We start from the raw sequence: 26,561 nt of genomic DNA, 5'->3' as shown, positions 1-26,561 counted from the left end.
CTTATTAAAGAGGTCATATGACAATGCTAAAAATAACAATGTTTTGTGTATTTGGTGTAATGCAATGTGTTATTATTATATTCTAATTTGTTTGGCTTCCTAGAACACCAGTGTGAATGTAATTTAGACTGAGACAGTATACTACAAATAAAAAGAGGGTTGAGTCCCCTTTAAAGGGGTCATATGATGCGATTTCAAGTTTTCCTTTCTCTTTGGAGTGTTACAAGCTGTTTGTGCATAGATAAGATCCCTGAAGTTGCAAAGACTAAAGTCTCAAAACCAAAGAGATATTCTTTATAAAAGTTAAGACTCCGCTACGCCCTCCTAAAACGGCTCATTCAAACACACCCCCACATGTCTACGTCACGATGTGGAAATATTTGTGTAATGCCGCCCAAATGTTCACGCAAAGAAAGGCGTTGTGGTTTCAGTAACCGCAGTAGTGTTGAAGCAGCGGTGTCAGGGAGACGCTGTTTGTTTCTGTGCAAAAGCACTTTATTTGGCCTTCCGAAAGTAGTAATTTAGGAATTAAGATTACTTACAACAGAACAGCAATGCATTTTATGGACGACCGTTTCGTGAACCTAGGAGAGGAGGTAATTCTGACTTTTCTATGACAATCTGGCGCTTCTGAATCAGCGACTGGAAGTATGTTTTGTTATTAGTTTAAGTATTTGCTATTGATTGTTCAAATGCGGAGTTTTGTGCATCGTGTGTGTGAGAGGCCTCGTTTACATTGCACGTCTTGATGCTCAATTCCGATTTATAGCCTATCCGATTTTTTTTTTTTTTTTTTTTTTTTTTTTTTTTTTTTTAAATTGTGACCCATATCCGATTCATGTGTTTACACTTGCCATACCATCTGAAACATCCCCCATGCGTTGTTGTCATTTAGCGCCTCCACATGTGCTTCCTCCTGAGAATAATGTGACGTGTGCTCACAAAACGAGTCGAGCAAATTTGAAAAATTAGTTTTTTATTTTCACATTCTCCATTAAAAGACCTTCAAAATTGTGTTTTTTTTTTTTTTTTTTTTTTTTTTTTTTTTTTTTTTTGCATCTACACCCGTTTAAAGTCAATATAGAGTCAGCAAGGTTGATTAGAAAGATTAAAGTTTTTTTCTTATTAATAATTAGGCTACTATACTAATAATCACAATGTAGCTGTTTATTTTATCTTTCCTATTATAAATAAGAACAGATGCAACACCCCCCCCCCCCCCCCCCCAAGAAAAAAGGTTAGGAACAAATAGTCTAGGAAGAAACAAATAATGCATTACCTTTATAATTTTACATCTACACAAAAGCAATCACGAAAAACAAATTATCAAATGTAAAAATCACTTCAGTGTGTTCATTACAAATTGATTATTAAAACTACAAAAGCAGTTCAATGAAGTGCTACGAGTGACTTCTTTTATTGATAGATAATATTGAGACAGACGGCCTACTGTCAGAAGTGCCGTTATGCACGAGAAGCGAGCGGAGAAAAGGTAATCCTCTCAGAAAATATATAATTAAAGATACTTTTAGATGTTTAATTACTATTTGAAGCATTGGGGTAGCTAAACGAGGGCTTAATGAACTATTTTTTTGTGTGAACCTCAAATTTGACTTTTTATTTTTTTATGTTTTTTTATTTATATTTTAATTTTTTGCCTGTAGCTCAAAATAGCCCGTGCGCATTTACACTCATTTTGCCAGCATGGGTCCCATAAAACGTCATTAAACTGCGGAGAAAACCAAATTGTCAAGTTTTAATGACGTACAGAGCGCGACGCCTCAGAAAATCCGATCTGCCTGTTTACATGACAGTCGCATTGGCACATATCTGATTTATATCCGATTTATTTCCACATATGAATGAGGCCTGAATCCGATCTCGCTATATTGGAATGCATGCGTTTTTTTTCCTGTTTACACTGACATAGAACAGATCTGATCTGTGTCACATTTGAGCAAAAAATCGGAATTGGGTCACATTTAACTGACAGTGTAAACGGGGAGAGAGAGAGACAGGGTCACCGGTTCCCCTCTCAGGCTTGAACTGATGGTAAAACTAAGGACATTATTAACTGTCTTTACTTTTATTTTGAAAGCTGAAGCTCGCGATTATGGAAAGGGCCGTTACAGTTCCGACGAGTGCGTGCGGTGCTCGGCCAATCACAATGCACTGGGTCAGTTAACCAATCAGAGCAGACTGTGCTTGTCAGAAGGAGGGGTTTTGTAGAAAACTAAGCATTTGAGAGAGGCGGGGCATAGAGGAACTACAATAATGTACAGTATTTGAAAAATAATGTTTTTTGAACATTAAAGCATGTCAACATTCTGTTACACCAAATACACAAACTAATGATCTTTAATAAATCATCAGATGACCCCTTTAAAGTTCAGGTACAAGTCAATTCACTAACTTCTTTCTGATTTAAGCTTTCTTAGTTATGAACATGGATTGGAGCTCTTAATTTTGAACTCCCAAAGTGCATTAGAATAATTTAATTATAAAATGTACAAAATTTTCACTTGTACTTCATTTGTCTTTTTTTTTTTTTTTTTTTTTTTTTTTTTTTTGAAATATTGAATGTCGTATCGTGAGATTTTGATGTCATTACATCCCTAGTTTACACAGTTTATGGTAAAAAAAAAACACTATTTTCCACATACCGTACATTATTGTAGCTCCCTCGCTTTTTGACACGCGTCGTTATTTACTAAGCTCATCACTTTGAAAAGCGAGTGCTCTGATTGGCCAGCTATCCAGTGCATTGTGATTGGTCGAATACCTTTAGCTTGTGACAGAAATGTTACACCCTTTACCATATTTGGAAACACACAGCATCTCCACGACATGGTGGCGGCGGCAACCAATACTACAGCGCGAATAAAAGTTACGTTTCTTTCTTTGCGTAAACATTTGGGCGGTGTTATGCAAATCTTCCCACACCGTGACGTAGACATGTGGGGGCGTGTTTTAATGAGGCGTTTAGGAAGGCATGGATGAGTCTTAACTTTTATAAAGAATATCTCTTTGGTTTTGAGACTTTAGTCTTTGCAACTTCAGGGATCTTATCTATGCACAAACAGCTTGTATCACTCCAAAGAGAAAGAAAACTTGAAATCGCATCATATGACCCCTTTAACTCAACAGCATGCACTGCCCATTGCTTTCAGCTCAACAATTGCCCAGCTTTACTATTACGCCCCAAGTCTTGGGAACAAGAAGAGCATAATAGAAATAGGATTGGTGATGGATTCCCTAACAAATTAAAGAAGAAATCACTCCAGTCAGGGACCAAACAAGCACACCATTTACAGAAACAAAAACTGTTATGTTTATTAAAGATAATAAGTGAAACATGGAGAGCTTCTCTTCGGAGTGGCCACAGGCCAACATAACAAACAAAAGGGATCTAGAACGAAAAAGGAGAAATTAAATAACCTAGTCAAATTGTAAAATTAATGATTAAAATACAGCCGGCTTACCTAACTTCCTAACCAAAAACAAAATCCAAACACATTCACAGAAAACTGCAGGACACCCCTACGCTCTGTTTCACAAAGTGTGCTGTAACATTGACAAAGATGAGAACTTAGATTTAGTCACAACAACATGTGCTGGATATTAGTTTGGCCGCCAGCCGGAGGAGGAATCAAGGAGCTCCAAACCCGTTTGTGTTCACACCAACAATGAGCTCTTTAACGACTCTGCCTTAATAGAGCGACCAATTATGTCCCGACACCACAGCTTCAGCTATTGAGAACAGACCAAAGAGGAGAGCAAGAGGGAAAGAAAGAAACGGAGCAGTACAATACAACAAAAGGAAATGACCTAAAAAACTGTCGTGACACATGCTTATTGAAGCTATACGTCATATTTTAGTCAGCAATAATTTGACCAAATGCACTGATTTTTACTCCGATTCGGATTGTTTTGCAACCTGCTTGAACTCAAAAATTATTCATACTGAATTTGTGAAAATTTAATAAATTGAAATAAAGTCTAAAGAAAATAAAGTAGAAGTTGAGAGAAATTTAACAACATTTAAACGACTAAAATAAGTTTTAAGTTGGAAGTACTAAAATTACTTTAAATATTAAAATGCATTTTTGTTAATTGAAATAAATATAAAATATCAATATTATAAAAACCTTAAACTAAAAGTAAATTTTTGAAACGTAGCTATGGCAATTAACTGAATTACATAAAATTGATAACTTAAATATTTCTAAATAGTTTTTTTTTTTTTTTTTCATAATTATTTGTGATTTCATTAGGTCTTTTGTTTCAATTTTTTGTTAACCCAACAACACTGAGCTAATTTAAGATTTAAAGCCTCATTTATCACAAGTCAGCTGTAATTTGAAAAAAAAAAAAACATGATTTTACATGAATTCTGACTATTTTGCAATCTGTTTGAGTGATTCGTTACAATGAACTGACTCCAATTCATTCCAAATTTGGGCCTCATTAGTTCAGATTCTAGCCAACAGAAAATACCAGAAACATGATTTCCTTTGATTGGTTATAAAAAGTAATGCTGCGAGTACTTAACTATTAAAGCTATTTTACAATATTTTTTTTTTTTTTTTTTTTTTTTTTGTGTCTTATGCCACTTTCAAGTTCTTCTGGGAATATCTTTTACTTTCCACTTTTATTGTTGACGAAAACTATTTAAAAAAAAAAAAAACCAATTATTGAAATAAAGCTGACATAAAATATAAATATTGAAAGCTGAAAAACTTAAAAATGTAAATTTTGAAATGTTTCCTTGGAAGATAACTGAAATAAGTTGAAGTACTAAAATTACAAACTGAAAAAAAAAAAATTAAATGACAGAAGCACATAAAAATACCCTAATTTAAAATGAAATTAAACTGAAAATATGATGGTTTTTTTAGCATTGGTGCAACAAAATATATATCAGTCAACTCTCATGGTTTTGAAACCGTGAAAATACATGAAAGCTAATCAACATTTACAGTGACCCACATGTAAATCAGCTACCTTCATAATCCTTTAATTGGCTGGAAGAAAATCCCAGGTCTCCCACTAATGATTACAACACTGTGGTGGTGTTCGTGTCCGCTCGTCTCATAAATCCGATCGTCCTGACATGACTTGAAGGCAGCGTTAGACAGTGGGAACGTGTCCTAATTACAGAGTTTGCCATCTCTGAAAGCTGTTGCCAAACCCGCAGGATTATTTCCGAAATCTGCGCAGATTATGAAGTGATTTGGACAGAGATGCAGTTTATGTTCTGATGTGGTTCACCCTGGAGAGGAGCTTTACCAAACATTTTGTTTTACGGCTAGAATGGGAATAGAGAAAACCACCTGCCATAATGAAACAAGAAGATTTGGTTTGTGTGTTTAGGCTCAGCGCTAGCAACCTGATTTTGTTGATTTATGACTCATTTATAATTTTTTATTAATATTTTAGATTTAATATTTTCTGCTTTCTTTTTAATTTTAGGTATATTGGATTGAAGTTTAAGTAGTTTGGTTGTTCTCTTTTGTCTTTTTCTTTATTTCTCTATATAGTTTGTATTTTTTTTATTTTTTGTCAGTACATCTAGTTAAACTTAAAAAAAAAAAAAATGTTGCCTTGGCAATTACCTGAATTTATAACCTAATTAAAAAAATTATAATTAACCAGAACCTGGATTTCTGGATTTATTAATCCTTAAACTAAAAAAAAATATATATATTTCCATGAACTTAGAGTATGCAATAATATATAAAATTGTATAACCTCACACAGGCTGAAAAGGGAAATTGACAATATTCCTTCAAGTTTATTTTATTTCAGCTTTTTTTTTTTTTTTTTTTTTTTTTTTTATATATAGGAGTCAAAAATAAGATACAAAATTATGAAAGTACTGGAGACATTAATTTCAGCTGACTTCCAATTTGTAACGTCATTTTTCAACAAATCCTGTCTTTTTATTGTGCTATCTTAATTATGCATTTTCTTGACTGGTTGCATTGTATTATTCGCATTTTTTTTTTTTTTTTTTTTTTTCTTTTTTTTTCCTGCTGTCACATCAGAGCTGAAACTCTTTGCTCAGTGATGAATGTGAGTTTCGTCTCGGTTCCACGTCATTTAGCAGCAGCTTTTATTTTTACTCCGAGTAAGTTGCAGGGTGCTGATGGCAGGAACAGGCCGTCCCGCTGGAGACATCAGTGCCTCGCTCTGGGGTACAGTGGTGATTGTGTTAGGAGAAACTTAGGAACAAAGCACTTTTCTTCAAGCTGTGTGTGTGTCCTGAAGCTGCTTACTGGACTGAGGGTGATAAATGTGAACAAATATGAATAAACAGCATAACACTATGTCAGCACTAAAAGAGCGTGATGCAATGCGACAAAAATAGATTAAAATCAACTCTGTGGACAGCTGCATTCATTATCATGGGAGTGCTCTAGTTTTGTTTTATCACATCACATTGCATTTCTCAGTGTTAATGTAATAATATTATTAATGTTATTTTAGGTTTTATATTTTTATTGCGCAATAATATTAATAAACATAATTAGTTTTTATTTTATATTTTCTGTTTTTATTTTAATTGAAGTTTTAGTTTTGTTGTGCAGAGATATATATATATATATATATATTTTTTTTTTTTTTTTTTTTTCTCTATTTCTTTCTTTATGTATTCGTTTCTTTTATTTATTGTTTCAGTACATAAAGTTAAACTAAATGAAAATGAGAAATGTTGCCTTGGCAATTACCTGAAATGCAATTTATTTTTAATTATTTTAATTATATTTTATTTCAGTTATTTTATGTAATAAGAGAATTTATGGTCTTATATTTTGATAAGTGTAAGTATAATTACCCTGGGATGATGCAACAAACTAAATCTGTCTTAAATGTTTAAGAACACAAATGATGCTAAATCTAAATTCACTATAAAAGGTGCCCATATTGTTTCTTAATTGCATCTTTGCTTACATTTTCAATTAATATTGAATATTCAGATCAGTGTTATTTTAGTATTTATATAGTGTTATAGTTTCTTATTATTATTATTTTGAATTGTAATAGTGCATTTCATTTAGTTTATTTTTTTGCAATTTTGTTTTGTGCTTGTAATTTATTTTATTATTTTTTAAATTTTACTAATTAATATTATTAATTACTTAATTTAATATCCCTGTATCTGATTTTTGTTTTATTTATTTATAGTTTTTTTTCTACTTATCTACTAGCTTTCTTTTAATTAACAAAAATATTTAAAAAATAAATTAAGTATTAATATTAAAATAGTCAGTGATATTAAATATAAATTCAAATATTAAATGTTTTTTTTGTTAAACTTTGGTTTTAGTTAACTTAGTAACCCTGATGCAGATGCAAACTGTACTGTATGTGACAGTGAGGTCAGATTAAAAGTCAGTTATATTAAAATATGTATATTTAATAAATGAATATAAATAATAGTATTTTTGTTAATCTTGTTTTGGTTTTAGTGTTCTTTTGTGTTTTTTATTATTAAAAACAAACAAGCAAGCCCATCCCAGGTGACAAAAACGCAATAGTAACATAATGCATTGCTTTCCAAGTAACACAATTTTTATAGAGTAACGCAATATTGTAATGCATTACTTTAAAAAAAGTAACTTTCCCCAAAACAGGTGATAGAACTTGTGTTCGGTGTTTACTCAGAAGTGTGAATTGTAACGCTCTCGCTCTGATTAGCACCTCGTCGCGCTCTGGAGTGCAAATGTCTTTTAAAGCTCTCCTCTTCAGCCCTCGCTCTCTTTAATCTGCTGTTCTTTGAAGGATGGTGTCGTCAGATCTGATGTGTGTAAACGTGTTTTAGTGTGTCACAGAAAGCCGTTTGTTGTCTTGTCATGTAAAACGCAGCTACATTTGAAAGCTCTGAATCAAGGTAGCTTTGCTAGCAGAGAAGATAAATAATTAAACAGAGGAACAGATGATGAAATGAAAGTCAGGTGTCAATGGCAGAAGCGTGTCTGATCTCTGCACCTGTTGAGAGACAAACTGATTGAGTGAAGTGACATACGGCCAAGTATGGTGACCCATACTCAGAATTTGTGCTCTGCATTTAACCCATCCAACGTGCACACACACAGCAGTGAACACACACACACACACACACACACACACAGCAGTGAACACACACACACACACACCCGGAGCAGTGGGCAGCCATTTATGCTGTGGCGCCCGGGGAGCAGTTGGGGGTTCGGTGTCTTGCTCAAGGGCACCTCAGTCGTGGTATTGAGGGTGGAGAGAGCGCTGGACATTCACTCCCCCCACCTACAATCCCTGCCGGCCCGAGACTCGAACCCACAACCTTTGGATTACGAGTCCGACTCTAACCATTAGGCCACGACTTCCCCAATTGATGTTGAATTGTTTAATTCAACAAAAAAATCTCCATCACTAGACTAGCAGTGTCTTTAGTAGTGTTAGGAGTAAATTGTTGAATCACTCAGCAGATTTCACAGCCAAAACAAAAGCTTGTTCGATGTGAATATTATTTTATTAATCAACGTAATGAACTGTGCTACTATCTATTTTTTCATCCATCCATCTGTCCATCTATCATACTTTTTCCATGCATCCATCCATCTATCAATTTTTCTGTCTTTCATTCCATCTGTCCATAGATCCATCATTCATTCGATCATTCCATTTTGTCCATTCATACATCTATCAATCCGTCCATCCATCAACATTGTTTTATCATTCCATTGATCCATCCATCAGTCATTGTCTCGTTCCATCTATCCATCCATCCTTTGTTCTAACTTCTATCATTCCATCCAATCCGACTCTCTATCCATCCCATCTGACCCTCCATCCATCCAGTGTTCATTCTATCATTCCATCTATCCATCCATTCCTCCATTATCCAGTCTGACCCTCTATCCATCCATCAATCCAACCAACTATCCATCCATCCCATCAGACCCTCCATCCATCCATTGTTCATTCTATCATTCCATGCATCCATCGTTTGTTCTGTTCTATCATTCCATTCGTTCATCTATATCAATCTGTCCATCATTCATTCTATCCTTCCATCCATCGTCCATTGTTTTATCATTCCATCCATTGATCCATCCATCGTTCATTCTTACGTTCCATCTATCCTTTGTTCTAACTTCTATCATTCCATCCCATCTGACCCTCCATCCATTTATCCATTGTTCATTCTATCATTCCATCCATCCATCTCTACCATCTATCCACTGTTCATTCTATCATTCCATGCATCCATCGTTTGTTCTGTTCTATCATTCCATTCATCTATTAATCTATCTATCAATCCGTCAGTCCATCCATCATTCATTCTATCCATCCATCGTCCATTGTTTTATCATTCCATCTATTGATCCATCCATCCATTGTTCATTCTATCATTCATGCATCCATCGTTTGTTCTGTTCTATTTTTCCATCTATTTCATCTATCCATTAATCTATGATTCATTCCATCATCCAATCCCATATGTATTATCTTTTTTTTTTTTTTTTCTCTTCAAAGCATTTTTGAGCCAACATTTAGTGGAAAACAAATGACAAACTTATGACAAACTTTGCTTGTATTGTAAAAGTGTAAATTTAATTTGAATCTACTTCATTAAACTCAAGCTGCAGTTCTGCATCATCTTTTCTACCTCAATACAAAAACAGTTTAAACTCAAGATTTTAAAAGTCAATTCTGAATGATGCACAGCTGTACTCTGGTGTGAGAAACTTTTAGTGAGTTTCAACGAATAGAAAGGGACAGATATGGACTGATGGAGAGAGAGAGAGTTTCATATGTTCTGCTTGTGTTCACATCTTTAGATCCGACTGATGAAGATATGTAGAGTGATCCATCCTGAATGGTTTATTATGGAAATCTGTGTTTGCCAGAGGAAGCATATGTCTGTATCTCAGAGCTAATTATATATTTATTGTATCGTTCTATAAACGGTTCCACCGCAGTGAAGCTTGAACTCTAGCCAGGACGGTTCTTGCAGGATTCTGCTGTGCTCAAACTCTCTCGTCGCAGGAGACAGAGATCAGCAGCTGCTTCACTTAGACCTTCAGTGTTTGTGCCGTAATGGGTTTGTTACTCTGTGGGGCGAAATCATTAAACAGTCTTGCTACTTTTGCATGTAAAAATCTGCACCTTAATCACAAACCGCCTGCATTTCCGCTTAATCTGTGTCATGCATTTTAAATTCTTAATTTCTATGTAAATCAGAGTTACATGGATTATTTACTCAAGCCAGCATGTGCGTTTGATTTGTGCTGTTCCAGCGGTTAAGGGCTTATGCAGTAAGTTATGGTTAGTACTGTGGTTAGTATTTACTCTGAGTGTGGGTTATGGTTAGTACTGTGGTTAGTATTTACTCTGAGTGTGGGTTATGGTTAGTACTGTGGTTAGTATTTACTCTGAGTGTGGGTTATGGTTAGTACTGTGGCTAGTAAAGACAGCAGTTTAGTATGTTTTCAGTATCTCTAACCTAATCCTTATAAAATCACAATTTTTGCAGCATGTCAATGTGAAACTAGAACTAGGTCAACCTTGATAAGTGTTATTGTAGTATTTATATACTATTATTGTATTTATTAATATTTTGAATTGGCTTTTATTTTTATGTATCCCATTTTCATTTTAATTTAAGTTTCAGTAATTGTGCTTTTTTTCAATGTTTCTGTTCCGTGTTATTTTAGTATAATTGAGATCCTATAATAGATTTCTTTAAAGGGGTCATATGATGTGATTTTTAAGTTTTCCTTTCTCTTTGGAGTAATACAAGCTGTTTGTGCATAGATAAGATCCCTGAAGTTGCAAAGACTAAAGTCTCAAAACCAAAGAGATATTCTTTATAAAAGTTAAGACTCTGCTACGCCCCCCTAAAACGGCTCATTCAAACACCCCCACATGTCTACGTCACGGTGTGTAAATATTTGTGTAATGCCGCCCAAATGTTCACTCAAAGAAAGGCGTTGTGGTTTCAGTAACCGCAGTAGTGTTGAAGCAGCGGTGTCAGGGAGACGCTGTGTGTTTCTATGCAATAGCAAAAGCACTTTATTTGTCCTTCCAAAAGTAGATGCATTTAGGAATCATTTAGATTCCTTACAACAGAACAGCACAACCCAGATGTTATCACAACGCATTTTATGGACGACCGTGAACCTAGGAGAGGAGATAATTCAGACTTTGCTATGACAATCTGGCACTTCTGAATCAGCGATTGTAAGTAGGCTATGTTTTGTTATTAGTTTATGTATTTGCTATTGACTGTTCAAATGCAGAGTTTTGCGTGTCGCGCGACTGTTCCCCTTTCAGGCTTGAACTGATGGTAAAACTAAGGACATTAACTGTCTTTACTTTTATTTTGAAAGCTGAAGCTCGCGATTATGGAAAGTGGCGTTACATTTCCGACAAGAGCTTGCGGTGTTCGGCCAATCACAATGCACTGGGTCAGTTGGCCAATCAGAGCAGACTGTGCTTGTCGGAAGGAGGGACTTTGTAGAAAATGACGCGTTTGAGAGAGGCGGGGCATAGAGGACCTACAATAATGTACAGTATTTTAATTTTTTTTTTTTTTGAACATTAAAGCATGTCAACACATTCTGTTACACCAAATACACAAAATAATGATCTTTAAAAAAAGCATCAGATGACCCCTTTAATATTTTGAGTTTTCGTTTTCAATTTTGCTTTCTTTTTAAATGTAATGTTTTAGTAATTTTGTAGTGTTTTTTTTTTTTTTTTTTTTTCTAAATAGTTCTCTTTTTCAGTTTTAGTTTTTAGTACATCAAGGTAAACTAAATGAAAATGAGAAATGTTGCCTTGGCAACCAGATAAAATAAGTTTTGTATTTTATTTAGTTTCAGTTAGCATTTCTTTACATTTTATTTAATTTTACATATTTTACGTTTTATTTGAATTTATTTTAGTTAACCCTGTTTCTGTTTGGCTTTATCTTTGTAAAGTTTCGGTTTTAGTAATCTTACATATTACATTTAGTTCCATATGCATACATTACATAGTAATCAAACAAAAATAATCAAATAAATAATAATAAAAATAATCAAATCAAATAATTTATTTCAGTTTTTTGTTTACGTTTTTCGTTTAAGTTTTCGTGTAATGCTTAATTTAAATGAACCCTTTTTTTTTTTTTTTTTTTTTTTTTTATAGTTTTACCTAACAATAACAATATTAACCATGACATGTATAATACAAACACACACGCATCAGGCATTTAGAGGTGTCACTGTGAATTGGAAATGTACTAATTTACAAGGCTGCCATGGAGACCTCTAAGAGATGCACACGTGTGTGTGTGTGTGTGTAGACATGAACAACTGAAACATGAAATCAAAGCTGTATGGTATACAAGGATGTGCATCTGCTGGATGATTGTGCAAAGGGCCGGGTTCACAGTCCTGTTATTGCTATAGAAACGGGGAAGTTTCAGAGTGATGACACCTGAGTACAGAAGTGTACAGTCTCTCTCTCTCTCTCTCTCTCACTCTCACTCTCTCACTCACTCACTCACTCACTCACTCACTCACTCACTCACTCACTCACTCACTCACTCACTCACTCACTCACTCACTCACTCACTCACTCACTCACTCACTCACTCACTCACTCACTCACTCACTCACTCACTCACTCACTCACTCACTCACTCACTCACTCACTCACTCTCACTCTCTCACTCACTCACTCTCACTCTCTCACTCACTCACTCTCACTCTCACACTCACTCACTCTCACTCTCTCACTCACTCACTCTCACTCTCTCACTCACTCACTCTCACTCTCTCACTCACTCACTCTCACTCTCACACTCACTCACTCTCACTCACTCACTCACTCTCTCACTCACTCTCTCACTCACTCACTCTCACTCACTCACTCACTCACTCACTCACTCACTCACTCACTCACTCACTCACTCACTCACTCACTCACTCACTCACTCACTCACTCACTCACTCACTCACTCTCACTCTCTCACTCACTCACTCTCACTCTCTCACTCACTCACTCTCACTCTCTCACTCACTCACTCTCACTCTCTCACTCTCTCACTCACTCACTCTCTCACTCACTCACTCTCACTCTCACACTCACTCACTCTCACTCACTCACTCACTCTCTCACTCACTCTCTCACTCACTCACTCTCACTCACTCACTCACTCTCTCACTCACTCACTCACTCACTCACTCACTCACTCACTCACTCACTCACTCACTCACTCACTCACTCACTCACTCACTCACTCACTCACTCACTCACTCACTCACTCACTCCCTCCAGTCTTGCAGCACACTGCATTATTTAAGCAGAACTCTCCATCTCTGCATAATACATCTATACAGCCGGGACCGAGGCGAGGAAACACACACACGCATTTTCATAAATATACACACACTTCATCATAATGAACTTTCCGTTCACACCTGAAATTCTTTTTCCTTCATCAGAGTGTGTGAACAAGCAGACGGTGTGTGAATTCGATATCTCTGTCCTGTTACGTAACAAGCCGCAGGCCGTGATGAGCACAAGCTTTGCAGCGTCCTGTTAAAGAAGATTAAGTTCAATTACTAAAACGACTAAAACTACAACTGAAATAAAAATAAATTAAAACTGGAAGTGTGTGTTTTTGTCATTTGCATTTTTTTTCACCTTCAATGTGTTTCTTTTATTTACATACATTTGCTAAACTTAAAAGTAAAGCTAAATAGAAATATTTAGAAAAAAATAATAATTACACAAGAACAACATTTACTAATGTAATGATTTTAGATGTTTACATATATTTTATTGGTTTTATTTAGTTTTTATTAATTTTATTATTAATTTTAGGTTTTAGTTATTTTAGTACATCAAGTTGAGAGAGGATGAAAATGAGAAATGTTGAAATATACTTTGCTTTTGCTTTTATATATTTGATCATAGTTTGTTTCAGTTAATGTTTGTATTTATTTGTTTCGTTTTTATTTTAGTATTTCGACTTCAGACTTCAGACAACATTTCTAATTTTCATTTTTTAACTTGATTTATTAAAAACTGAAGCTGATTTTTTTTTTTATATATAAACAAAACCAACCTAATATGACAAATACAATTGCTACAACTTTATTTTTAAATTAAATTTAAAATGAATGTGGAAAATGAACAAATTTTGACTTAATATTTATATTTAGTTTTAATATATTTTTATTTACATAAAGTCATGAAAAGAACATAACAAAATTACTTAAACTGAAATTATAATGAAAACTGAAAATATAAATTTAAAAGCTAATAAAAAATAGTAGTAATATAAGTAATATCACAGAGGGATACATTAGTCGTTGCTAGGTGGTGACTAGGGTGTTTTTAATGGTTGCTGGTTGTGTTTTTTTCTGGTTCAAGTAATATTCAAATCACTGTGATCTTCTGGTCTGTATACATAAACATATATATGTGTGTGTGTGTGTGTGTGTGTTTTCTGGTCCAGCAGATGAAAATGGTACATCTGGTCACTTAAAGTATCATGATTTGAGAACTCTGCTAGACGAGTTACACGCTTAAATAAAATGCATTCTCCTAACAAACATGGATTCATTGCATATTCTAGATATATTCTCATAAAACATGCAGAGAACATTGAATACTTGCACAATAATTCCACCATAGCAACCAAATCCTAATAAAAGAACATCCTCTCTCACTAAATCTCTCTCTCCTCGAGTGATGTGATGAGATCTAGTGTGTGTGGTTGAAATGTATGACGCTAAAATCCGATATGCTTTGTTGTTTTTCTTGACAAGCATGTAAACATATTCATGCGAGTGCATCTTCATGGCAACACAAACACGTTGGGCTTATTGCATTAATATTAATTCCCGACCAGCAAATTGAATTTGTAATATGTTATGCATATTTGCTTTTCCATTTCAGTGCTTTACGTTCGTCTGTGTGTGTGTGTGTTTCAGGTGATGGAGCTCAAAGGTCAGATGCTTCACCTCCCAGAATCCAACTCCATCATGTTCCTGGGCTCGCCGCGTGTCGATAGGCTGGAGGAGCTCATGGGGCGGGGCTTACATCTGTCTGACATCCCTATTCATGACGCCACACGTGATGTCATTCTGGTGGGTGTGTCAATCAAACATCATTCGATTTTCAATGAGTTTGCCTTAAACAGAAAAGAGTTTGGCAAATGAACTGTTACTTGATGGAACAATTGTAATAATTACTATTAATAAATGTAATTATTTATTGTTTTGATTTCATATCATACTTCATTACACCCCTTAACTGTGGTAAAAGCTGCCTCTCATCGCTTATTGCTTAAAAATGTAGAAGCAATTTACATTTAGAAATTGTTAGTAGTACATCAAGCAACACATCAATTTAAAAGTGACATTTTGAAATAGAAACGATTAAAATATATTAAAAACTTTACATAAAAAAATTGCTTTGGCTATTAACTGAAATTGAAGTACTAAAATTACTAAAACTGAGGTAAAAAAAAAAAATTAATGCGAAATAGAAATATTAAAAACTAATGTTTTGTCATTTTAATATTTATTTATTTTAAATTTATATTTTATATATTTTACATTTATATTTACAGTTTTTACATTTACATTTATTTCAATATTTGTATTTACATAAAGTAACAAAAAATAAAACTGAATTAAATATAAAGCTTAAAATAAATATTAAAAAGGTTTTTTTAAATTTATCTTAATTTTTATTTCAGTTTTAGTTTTTGTAAATAATAGATTAATAAATATACTTTGTATACATAACAGAATTACTAAAACTGTAAATAAAAAATGAATAAATTAACGGTTCATAGAAATATATAAAAAAACAGTTTTGTCATTTTAATTGGTTTTGGTATTATAATTATTATCATTTTGGTTTTATAGTATTTTAATATTTATTTTTATTTAAATAAAAATTCTAAAACTTATATTTAGCTTTCATTTATTTATATTTCATTATATTTTTTTTTAAAAGCTGATAAAAATGAAAAAAAAAAAAAACATAAAATTACTAAAACTAAAATTGAAATGAAAATTGAAAATATGAAAATAAAAGCTAATTAAAAATATTAAGTACTCTTTATAGTTTATACATAATACCAAAATAACGCTACTGGATGTTACCTGACATAATTCTTATCTGATCATTTCTGTAGGTTGGAGAACAGGCCAAAGCACAGGATGGGCTGAAGAAGCGCATGGATAAACTCAAAGCCACCCTGGAGAAAACCCATCAGGCTTTAGAGGAGGAGAAGCACAGAACTGTCGACCTGCTCTACTCCATCTTTCCCGGCGATGTGGCTCAGAGACTCTGGCAGGGTCTTCCGGTTCAAGCCAAGAAGTTTGATGACGTCACCATGCTGTTCTCTGACATCGTGGGCTTCACGGCCGTGTGTGCGCAGTGCACGCCAATGCAGGTCATCAGCATGCTGAACGAGCTCTACACACGCTTTGACTACCAGTGTGGCATCCTGGACGTCTATAAGGTAAAGCTATCTGTCACACTCCATACATTACTTTTAACCAGGACCCCCTAGCAACCGCATAGCAACCAAATTCCTAGAAGCCACCTTAAACATCTAAGCAACAACATAGAAATCACCTACTAGCACCTTACAAACTGCATAGTTTGCACCTAGTAACATCTTAGCAAATGCATAGCAACACCCCAGCAACTGCATAACAACCCTGAAAATCCTAGTAATCACATAGGAGCCAACTTTCTAGAAACCACCCTGAACACTTTAGAAACCACCTAGAAACCTCCTAGAACACCCTATCATAGAAACCACCTAGTAAGACCTTAGCAACTGCATAGCAACACCTTAAAAACTGAATAGTAACCTCCTAGAAACCACTCTAAACACCCTAGCAATCACATAGAAACCACCTAGTAAGACCTTAGCAACTGCATAGCAACACCCAAGCAACTGAATAGCAACTCTGAAAATCCTAGCAATCACAGAAACCACCTAGAGATCTCATAGAACACCCTATCATAGAAACCACCTAGTAACACCTTAGCAACTGCATAGGAACACCTTAAAATCTGAATAGTAACCTGAACACCTGAAATCACCTAGTAACACCTTAGCAACTGCATAGCAACACCATATGTGACCCGTGCTGGCAAAATGAGTCGGGATGGCACAGGCTGATTTTGAACTTCAGGCAAACAAAGTGAAACATGTCGATTTTAGTGGAATTTTAGGTTTTCACAAAAATGAGTTCATTAAGCCCTTGTCTAGCGATCCCAATGCTCCTGATAGTACTTAAACATTTAAAATGATCTATTAAAATGATTTATTTGTAGGTTTTCTGAGAGAAGTATCTTTTCTCCGCTCGCTGACTGACATCTGAAGTGCCCGCCGGGCAGAGGCCATCTGTATTATTAATGTTAATCTAACAATAAAAGAAAAGAGGGAATTACTCGCTGCTCTTGATTGAACTGCTTTTGTAGTTTTAATAATCAGTTTGTTTGTAATGAATACACTAAAGGGATTTTTACATTTGATTATTAGTTTTTTTACTTGATGCTTTTGTTTAGATGTAAAATGAAAAAGGTAATGCATTATGTGTTTCTTTTTTATAGGCTATATGTTATACTGTTTTATTGTTATTTATGATAACAAAGATAAATTCAAAAAAGCTATATTGTGATTATTAGGCTAATATAGTAATTATTATTGACAAAAGAACTGGAGGAAGGGATGCAACGTTGCTAGGTGATTTTGCTTTGGGACTTCAAACAGATGTAGTCATTTTTCGTCTGATTCCTACAAATCATACATCATTTTGAAGGTCTTTTAATAGAGATTGTGATAACAAATAACTCATTTTTGCTCATTGTGACTCATTTTGCCAGCACAGGTCACATATTTGAAATGAAGCCTATTTTAGGATTTTGTCTTAAACTGCTTTGATTTTGTGTGGGTGAAATATGACCGTGAAATGTTCTTGACTAGTTTAAATATACTGCACTGTATTAAAGTACTGTTCTGAGTGGCCATCAGCTTTTAACTTTACAAGCTGATCTTTAAACACTCACACACACACTCTCTTTCTCTCTCTCTCACACACACACACACATTGTGGACCGATGTGTTCAATGAAAAGGCCCTTAGTGAATTTATATCAATAAATTGGCATTATAAACGGCGGCCCTCCATTACCACAAATAAAAGTGTGTGTGTGTGTGTGTGTGTGAACTGCTGATGCCAGCTCTGATCCTCTCACTCACACACACACACACACACACACATACGGTTTGTGTGTTTCTGAAGGCTTTATGTAAATGCGGTCTGCTGTGCTGGCATCAGTGCGTCTCCAGAGAGAGACAGATTCATATTCATGTGTCCCTCACCTGCTTTGTGTTAAGTGTTATTCATCAGAGAGCGCTTATATTCTGACTGCAGCCGCCTGTGAGCGTCAAGAGCCTAAATCTGCACTCGTGTGTGTGTGTGAGACAGGGTGATTCTCACAAAGACCACATCTGGGTCACATTTCACCCTAAATCAAAGAAAGAAATATATATTTTGCATGAAACAAGATGATGTAATAAATAAGGCATTGTGGATTGTTGCTTACAGAAATACAGCAAACGCTCTCTTCCCCACAGATTGAGACTATCGGAGATGCGTACTGTGTGGCAGGCGGGCTCCACCGGAAGATTGACAGCCATGCTAAGCCAATCGCACTCATGGCGCTGAAGATGATGGAGCTGTCGGAGGAAGTGCTGACGCCCGACGAGAAGCCAATCAAAGTGAGTTAGAGGTTTTGTTTGGAACTACTGTACTATTTTTTTTTTTTTTGCAGTATAGCATGCAATTTTCCATTAAGATGCCTACTGCTACATATTTGCAATATAATATTAGCAAAAACGTGCAGTGTAATGCCAGCTCACACTGGGTGGGATACTGTATCCCATAATGCAAAGCACTTGACTTGATCTTTCTTTTTGACGACTTTGTTGACTATTATTTGATCAAACAGCCAAAATATAGGCATTATATTGTACTACAATAGTATTAAATTTGCAAATGTAAACAAATATATTAAAAATGTATATAAAAAGAATAAATTAATAAGAAAATTGTAAAAATAAAATGAAAACAAATAGATTAATTTATATTAAATAAATAATTATATTTACAAAATCTAAAATAAATATATGAAAACTATATGTAAAATTTCTGATGACTGCACACCACTTGCTAAATTAAACATAACGATGGGCGGACATGTGATCAAAATGTAACAGAGCTGGTGTGGATTCAGGGATTGAATGCCTTTGTCTGTAGCTTTTGTTCATCATGCGTTGATGGTGGAGTGGCGGTTTAATGTTGCTCGCTGAGAGACACTCGTGTGTGGGGTTGTGTTAAGGATCTTGTGTTTAACAGCTCCATCGACAGCACTGGACTCACCGTAGAGACGGAGTGAGAGCGTGGAATCTGGTCGCCATGGAGACAGCGGAACACTCCAAGTGCTTGCCGCTAATTGATTGTTAGATTGTTGCTGTTTTCTCTCATTTTAGAGGGAGTCAACAAGCCAATTGCTGAGTCTGAGAGGCTCGTGTGTGTGTGTGTGTGTGCGTTTAGAAGCGTCTCTGAGCATGTTGTGTCAAGTCTGTATTGAAGTGACGGCAGCAATGATTGTTTGTTTAGTAAAACTAAATGATTGTGGAATATGACTCTGCAAACGAAATGTAAATTAAGTGTGTGCATAAAGTAAAACTAAAACCACAGAAAAAAAGCTACTTGAAGAAAAAACATTAACTGAAATGAAATATGAAAACATTTGTATATTTTATTTTAGCTACACTGAAAAAAAATTGGCGTAGGATTTACTTTGAAAGAATTTTCACTCAGACATTGTTAGTAAAGTTTACAAATAATTATAAATAACTACTAATTTTACTTTAACTTGAAATACTAAAATAACTAATAAATAAATTTAATAAAAACTACATAGAACAACAACAAAAAAACTAAGAAAATATATCTAATTCAAAATAAGATGACTAAAACTAAATTAAATTAAATCAATATAATAAAAAGTATTTATACTATTTTTTGATAAAAATGACAAACAAAAATGTTAATAACAAAATGAAAACAAAAAATCGCCTTCACAATAAGTAAAAGTAAATAAATTAAAACTAATTAATAAAAATTAAAACAAACTACATGGATACTTAAATAATGAAAACTAATAAAAATCACAGAAACAATAAAAAACTAAAATTAAAGAGAACTGGAAATACAAATATAAAATCTGATTAAAAGTAAATAACTAAAACTAAATAAACTAAAACTACTAAATACAAATGAATAGAAACTATATAGGCATATTAAAACAAAACTAGTAAAAATGACAAAAACTACAAAATTACTAATCTCTTAAAATGAAAGTAAAAGTACAGAAAATATAAAAATAAAGCCTAATTCACAATATTAAGGAAAACTATAATCGTACATCAGTGACAGTAAACTAGCACAGGCGCACACATTAGTATTCCTGAGAGACTGTGTTGTAGTCTGGTCTGTTGTGATTGACAGCACTGTCAGCGTGACAACAAGGCCATGAATAATATCAGGGTCATCGCCGTGGGTAACCGTGCATCATCATTAAATGTGAGTGTGTGTATGTTTGTGGGCTCTCCGTGACACGAGAGCGGCAGTAATAAGATGCCCTTTCCGTAACACAGCTGTTTATGAGCGGCTTGGTTCAGATCACGTAACAGTGATCACCACCTCTGTGCTGCTTACAGCTGTGTGTGTGATTCTCGTGTCTAAAACCACGGTTGAGTCACTCGAGGAACAGTTTATCCAAAAAGGAAAAATTGCTGAACATTTACTCACTCTCAGCCCATCCAAGATGCAGACGAGTTTGTTTCTTCATCAGATTTGGAGAAATGTAGCATTGCATCACTTGCTCAGCAATGGATGCTCTGCAGTGAATGGGTGCCGTCAGAATACGGTCCAAACAGCTGATAAAAACATCACAATAATCCACACCACTCCAGTCCATCAGTTAACATCTGGAGAAGACAAAAGCTGAAACAAATCCATCATTAAGACGTTTTGAACTAAAATCTGAGTGCATGATCCATAATAATGCTTCCTTCGGTGAAAAATTGGTCTGGTCTGAATCAGGAGAGAAATCTGCACAGATCAAGCACCGTTTACAAGCCAAAACAGTCCAACATCTCTAAACAAAATATGAGTGAATTTTGATGTGAGAGACAACAGGAGATGGACTTTTTCACTGGAGGAAGCGTTATGGATTATGGATTTATATTTTAGTTGGAATCAACGGTTTGAAGTTTAAAAACGTCTTAATGATGGATTTGTTTCTCTTGTCTTCTCAAGATATTAACTGATGGACTGGAGTGGTGCAGATTACTTGTGGATAAATGTCATGTTTTTATCAGCTGTTTATTCTGACGGCACCCATTCACTGCAGAGCATCCATTGGTAAGCAAGTGGTGTGATGCTACATTTCTCCAAATCTGAACTCACCTACATTTTAGATGGCCTAAGCACGAGTAAATCTTCAGCAAATTGTCATTTTTGGGTGAACTATTCCAACAATAACCTAAACTAACAATTCCATTGACATTAGATCCGTTAGATTGTGGCGATTAAGCAGATAAGAAGTGTGATCTGTGCTGCTCTGCCTTGAGTTTGATTGACAGCTGTCAGTCACAGATGCTGCTGCCCTCGTCAGTTATTTTTCAGCACTTGTTGTGTGTTTCTTGCACTCTTCACAGTATTGGCTCTTCTCTAGAGTTGCTATGGTGATGCATGTGGTTGGATAGCTAGTCTCTGACCCACATTAGCTCCCTTACAAACCTCGATAGCATTTTAAGGCATCAGAGGCACAAAAGCTGTTTGAAAAGAGATGCTGTGAAATGATTCTGCCTTATAAGATATTTTGTTTTAGCCATAAGGCAATCCCAGAATGCACTGTGGCAAATTAAAGAATGCATGTAATTCCAGTAGAGTTGTTGCTAAGCTAACGAATACTGTAATATGCATGAATTCTACATAGAATGCATGAATATTGGTTAAAGTATTTTCCTTTTAATTGCATTGAAAGGTTGCCAGTTCACAAGGATTTGGAAAAGAGAAATTTGGACTATGTATATCATTCAGTACTGTGAGATATTGATAAAATAAAACACTTTTTACCCAATATTCATTATTACACTGGAAAAATTATTTTTGCTTCTTGCTCCGTTAATTACAATGAGCTAAAGTAACAGTTGCTGAACATTTTATCAACTTAATTTCATTGTGTTCACCTAAATATGTCAAATTGTAGTTTACGTAAATAATTTGTGTTTGGATTACATTCATTTTTGTTGCATATACTGAAACTTCATGGGTGGATTTTTAGCTCCCAGCATGCTTTGCATAGGACAGATTTGGGAGAACAAATGTTTAATTTAAGTGCTGTTTCATGTGTTTTTGAGCCAAAGCAAAGACTTGTTAACATTTAAAGTTCACTTATGTTGGTGTTGAGTTTGTGTCGTTGAAGATTTGGCTGGTTTGTTTGTGGGATGGTTTAACAATAACTATAGTGTTTCTAGTTTTGTTTAATAAACATACACTCTGTAACTGTAAATATCACAAAAATTAATGCCTAAAATAAATGCTTCAATAGTTCATTTTGTCAAAAAATTGCATTGGTTATTTATATATTTATTTTTTTAAATAAATTTGTATTTGACTAACAAATTATATTTTAATATATACTTAATGTAATTTATTTAATTTTACTTTTTATTTAGTTAGTTAGATTTTACTTAATTCCATGTGTGACATTTATTTGAAAGATTTGAGTGCAAAACATGCAAAATAAAAACACATTTACATGTTAGGAAATGTAAAATATTAAATAATTATTTAAATATAATTTTTAACTTAAAAGTGCAATTGTATTATTATTTGCCTTGATTAATTTTTTTATAGTTAAAAAAACTATTGTATTATTGTTATGTAATAGTGTGTATGTATATTTATTTATTTATTTATTTATTTTTACTTAGTTCAGTAAGTTGGATTTTACTTGCAGAAACATCTGCAAAACAAAACAAATTGCACATGTTTTTTCAGTGTAGTTTAGAAACAATCTGACAGTCAAGTTTACTGTATATTGCTCATTGCTGCAAATTCTTCTCAACTGAAGAGTTTTGCAAGTTTTACCTGTTTATTACTGCGATCTCTACTGTATGAATAATCTCTTCTCTGTGTAGCTGAGGATCGGGATCCACTCGGGCTCAGTGCTGGCTGGAGTCGTCGGTGTGAAGATGCCACGCTACTGTCTGTTTGGAAACAACGTCACGCTGGCCAGCAAGTTTGAGTCAGGCAGTCACCCGCGCTGCATCAACGTCAGCCCTACTACATACCAGTGAGAGCACACACACACAAAATCCAGCGTTTCTCAGCTGATGTGTAACTCTGCTGCATTGGAGACAGTCACACCTGTTTCTATGGCAACCTGCTTCTGTCGAGATCGTCAAGGACGATACTCTGCAGTCAAGTGCAGCTCTGAAGATTTGCTCTCTCTCACACACACACACACATTTCAAAATGCAATAGCAAGTACCTGTGTTTGTAGACATCCACAAACACTCAACATGAATAATCATGCACAGGCGAACTGACACACGTGCACAATTAAACACACATGGTATGAATAATCAAGCACACATATATATGCCTACACACACATATGCACAATTATACGCATATAAACACACACACACATATTTACATGTCTAAATGGATACACTCTATAGAGATCTATTGTTTTTATATGCATCTCGTTATAAATACTACAGATGAGATTTTCAGGGGTTTGTGACTTATTGAATAGCTGGTAAATATTTAAATAAAGTGTTGAATTACAGTAAATTAAATGGGACTGCACAATAACTAGAAATAAAATCTAAATCACGATATCTGCATCACTGCATTTCACTTATAACATGCATTTGGAAACACAGCAGGCACCATGATCACTTTTTCACATTTGTATTATTTCCAATATTTTTGGGGACATGCGTTTTTAGGATTGCAGTTTTCTATTAAAACAAATGCTTGATTGTATATTTGTCAAATATTATTTTTATTATAATTTATTTTTTATTATAATATAATTTTATATAAATAAATTATATATAAATAATAATCATATATTTTTGTCTTGATTTTATAGTTAGAAGTATTATAAAAATATATATATATTTTTATAATAAGAACAAATTTTAATGAATTATTGAAATATTAACTTAAATTTATTATAATTATTTAATCATATATTTTCTCTTAATTTTTTATAGTTAAACATAAACAATATTAATGATATAAAACTAATAATAATAATAATATATGCTTTATTGAATTATTGAAATACTAACTTAAAATATACTTCAAGAAAACATTTTATGTCGAATGGGTTAAGCTTACAAAAAAGCTTACAATAAAATTGTATTATATAATTATAATTATGCACTTTATTGAATTATAGAAATATTAATTTAAAATATACTTCAAGAAAATATTTTATGTCAGAGTGGTTTGGCTGACAAACAAAGTTTAGGAATCCCTGCAACAGACTAAACCTAACAGAAACCTTTTTGCATTTTATAAAAATAATAAATAAAAATAACTTAATTTACTTAATTTATATTTTATTTTTACAAATGAGTTTTTGTCAGAGTGAGGTCTTATTTATTTAATTCCTTTCCATTTGCTTTTCCTCTCAGACTCCTGCGTGACGAGCGCGCGTTCACCTTCATCCCTCGCTCCCGGCAGGAGCTTCCCGACAACTTCCCCAAAGAGATCCCGGGAATCTGCTATTTCCTGGAGGCGGGGAAAACCCAGAGCCACGCCTCTCTCACCAGCACTCGCTCCGCCCCCATCCGGAAAGTGTCCTATAACATTGGGACCATGTTTCTACGGGAGACTAGCCTCTGAGATGGCCCCGCCCATTCGCTATGACATCACGTCCTGTAGACTAGTGTTGCCTGTGGCAACTGGTGGCCCCGCCTCTCGACCGGAGCGTTGCCCCAGAGGCGTGACATGGAGCGGGCGGAGACGACGGCCCCGCCCCTGGCCCCGCCCTTTAAAGGAGCCATGGATAATTGTGTTCTGAAAATACAATAAAAACAAATATATATATATATATAGATATATATTTAAAATAAAGCCTTCTGCTCAACGGCATAGACAAACTTTCATGGTGTACACATGCAAATACTACAGACAAACTCATGTAAACACACACATTTCTTGCTGCATTGCAGGTAATAGATTTAACATGCATAACTTTGGTGCCTTTACCTCCCATACACATACATGAACACACACACACACACCACAAACATGCATTTATCTTTGCCATTTTAAACGCCGCCATTAACCACTGTTAAATCCTTTATGTGTGTGTGTGTGTGTGTGTGTGTGTGTGTGTGTGTGTGTGTGTGTGTGTGAATCCTCTATTAACCATTGTTAGATCCCTTGTGTTTGTGTGTGTGTGTGTGTGTGTGTGTGTTCTAACATTAACCGCTTTAAGATTTTGTGTATGTGTGTTTGGCCTCCAGTTTGTGTGCGGTATGTGTGTGAATTTGTGGCTGAGGCTGCAAGGCTGAGGCTGTTTCACTCTTCTCACATCTGCGGCATGTTTTTATTTTGGCTCCCATATTCGTAGCAGAAAAGAAACTGCAAGAAAGTGCAGAATATGCACCGTTAACCTAAAGGAATAATTGACCCAAAAATGAAAATTTGCTGAATTTCATTCACCCTCAGACAATCCAAACTGTAGATGAGTTTGTTTCTTCATCAGATTTGGAGAAATGTAGCATTGCATCAGTGTCTCAGCAATGGATGCTCTGCAGTGAATGGGTGCCGTCAGAATGAGAGTCCAAACAGCTGATAAAAACATCACAATAATCCACAAGTAAGCCATACCACTCCAGTCCATCATTAAACATCTTGAAGACAAAAATTGCCTGTTGTAAATGGTGCTTGATCTGTGCAGATTTCTCTCCTGATTCAGACCAGATGATTAATATGGATCATGGACTCATATTTTAGCTGAAAGCAGTTTTTGTCTTCTCAAGACATTAACTGCTGGACTGGAGTGGTGTGGATTATTGTGATGTTTTTATCAGCTGTTTGGACTCTCATTCTGACGGCGCCCATTCACTGCAAAGGATACATTGTTGAGCAAGTGATATAATGCTACATTTCTCCAAATCTGATGAAGAAACAAGCTCATCTACATCATAAATGGCCTAAGGGTGAGTAAATTATCAGCAGACTTTTATTTTTGGCTGAACTATTCTTTTAGTCAACATCTCTCGAAGCAATGCAAAAAAAATGTCTGTCAGGCTTGATGCGAGTTAAATGCCGTGAAAAGTCCACAACTATTTTTTGTTCACTAAATTTGTACGGAATCTAGAATATAGATGCACTTTGGGAACCGTGTAGATTAATAATTATTTGTATGTAAATGTGA

The 26,561-nt window shown here is 34.7% G+C and overlaps 1 protein-coding gene across 1 annotated transcript in view; it reads left to right on the top strand.

The window, feature by feature from the left end:
* The window catches only part of LOC306853920 (guanylate cyclase soluble subunit alpha-2-like), a gene marked incomplete at its 3' end in the record, with an annotated part of 34,655 nt that extends 9,637 nt beyond the window's left edge, over window positions 1–25,018 (top strand). The window contains exons 5-9 of the mRNA XM_079391621.1: window positions 14,976–15,131; window positions 16,190–16,519; window positions 18,652–18,795; window positions 23,293–23,447; window positions 24,808–25,018. Coding sequence (XP_079247747.1) covers window positions 14,976–15,131; window positions 16,190–16,519; window positions 18,652–18,795; window positions 23,293–23,447; window positions 24,808–25,018 — 996 coding nt within the window. The remainder of the gene's footprint in view (window positions 1–14,975; window positions 15,132–16,189; window positions 16,520–18,651; window positions 18,796–23,292; window positions 23,448–24,807) is intronic.
* Window positions 25,019–26,561: the final 1,543 nt, after the last annotated feature.

Source organism: Barbus barbus (assembly GCF_936440315.1).
Source record: "Barbus barbus genome assembly, chromosome: 34".
NCBI lineage: Eukaryota > Metazoa > Chordata > Actinopteri > Cypriniformes > Cyprinidae > Barbus > Barbus barbus.
Note: the sequence above shows the minus strand (reverse complement) of the source record. Positions and strands in the feature narration are given on the sequence as shown.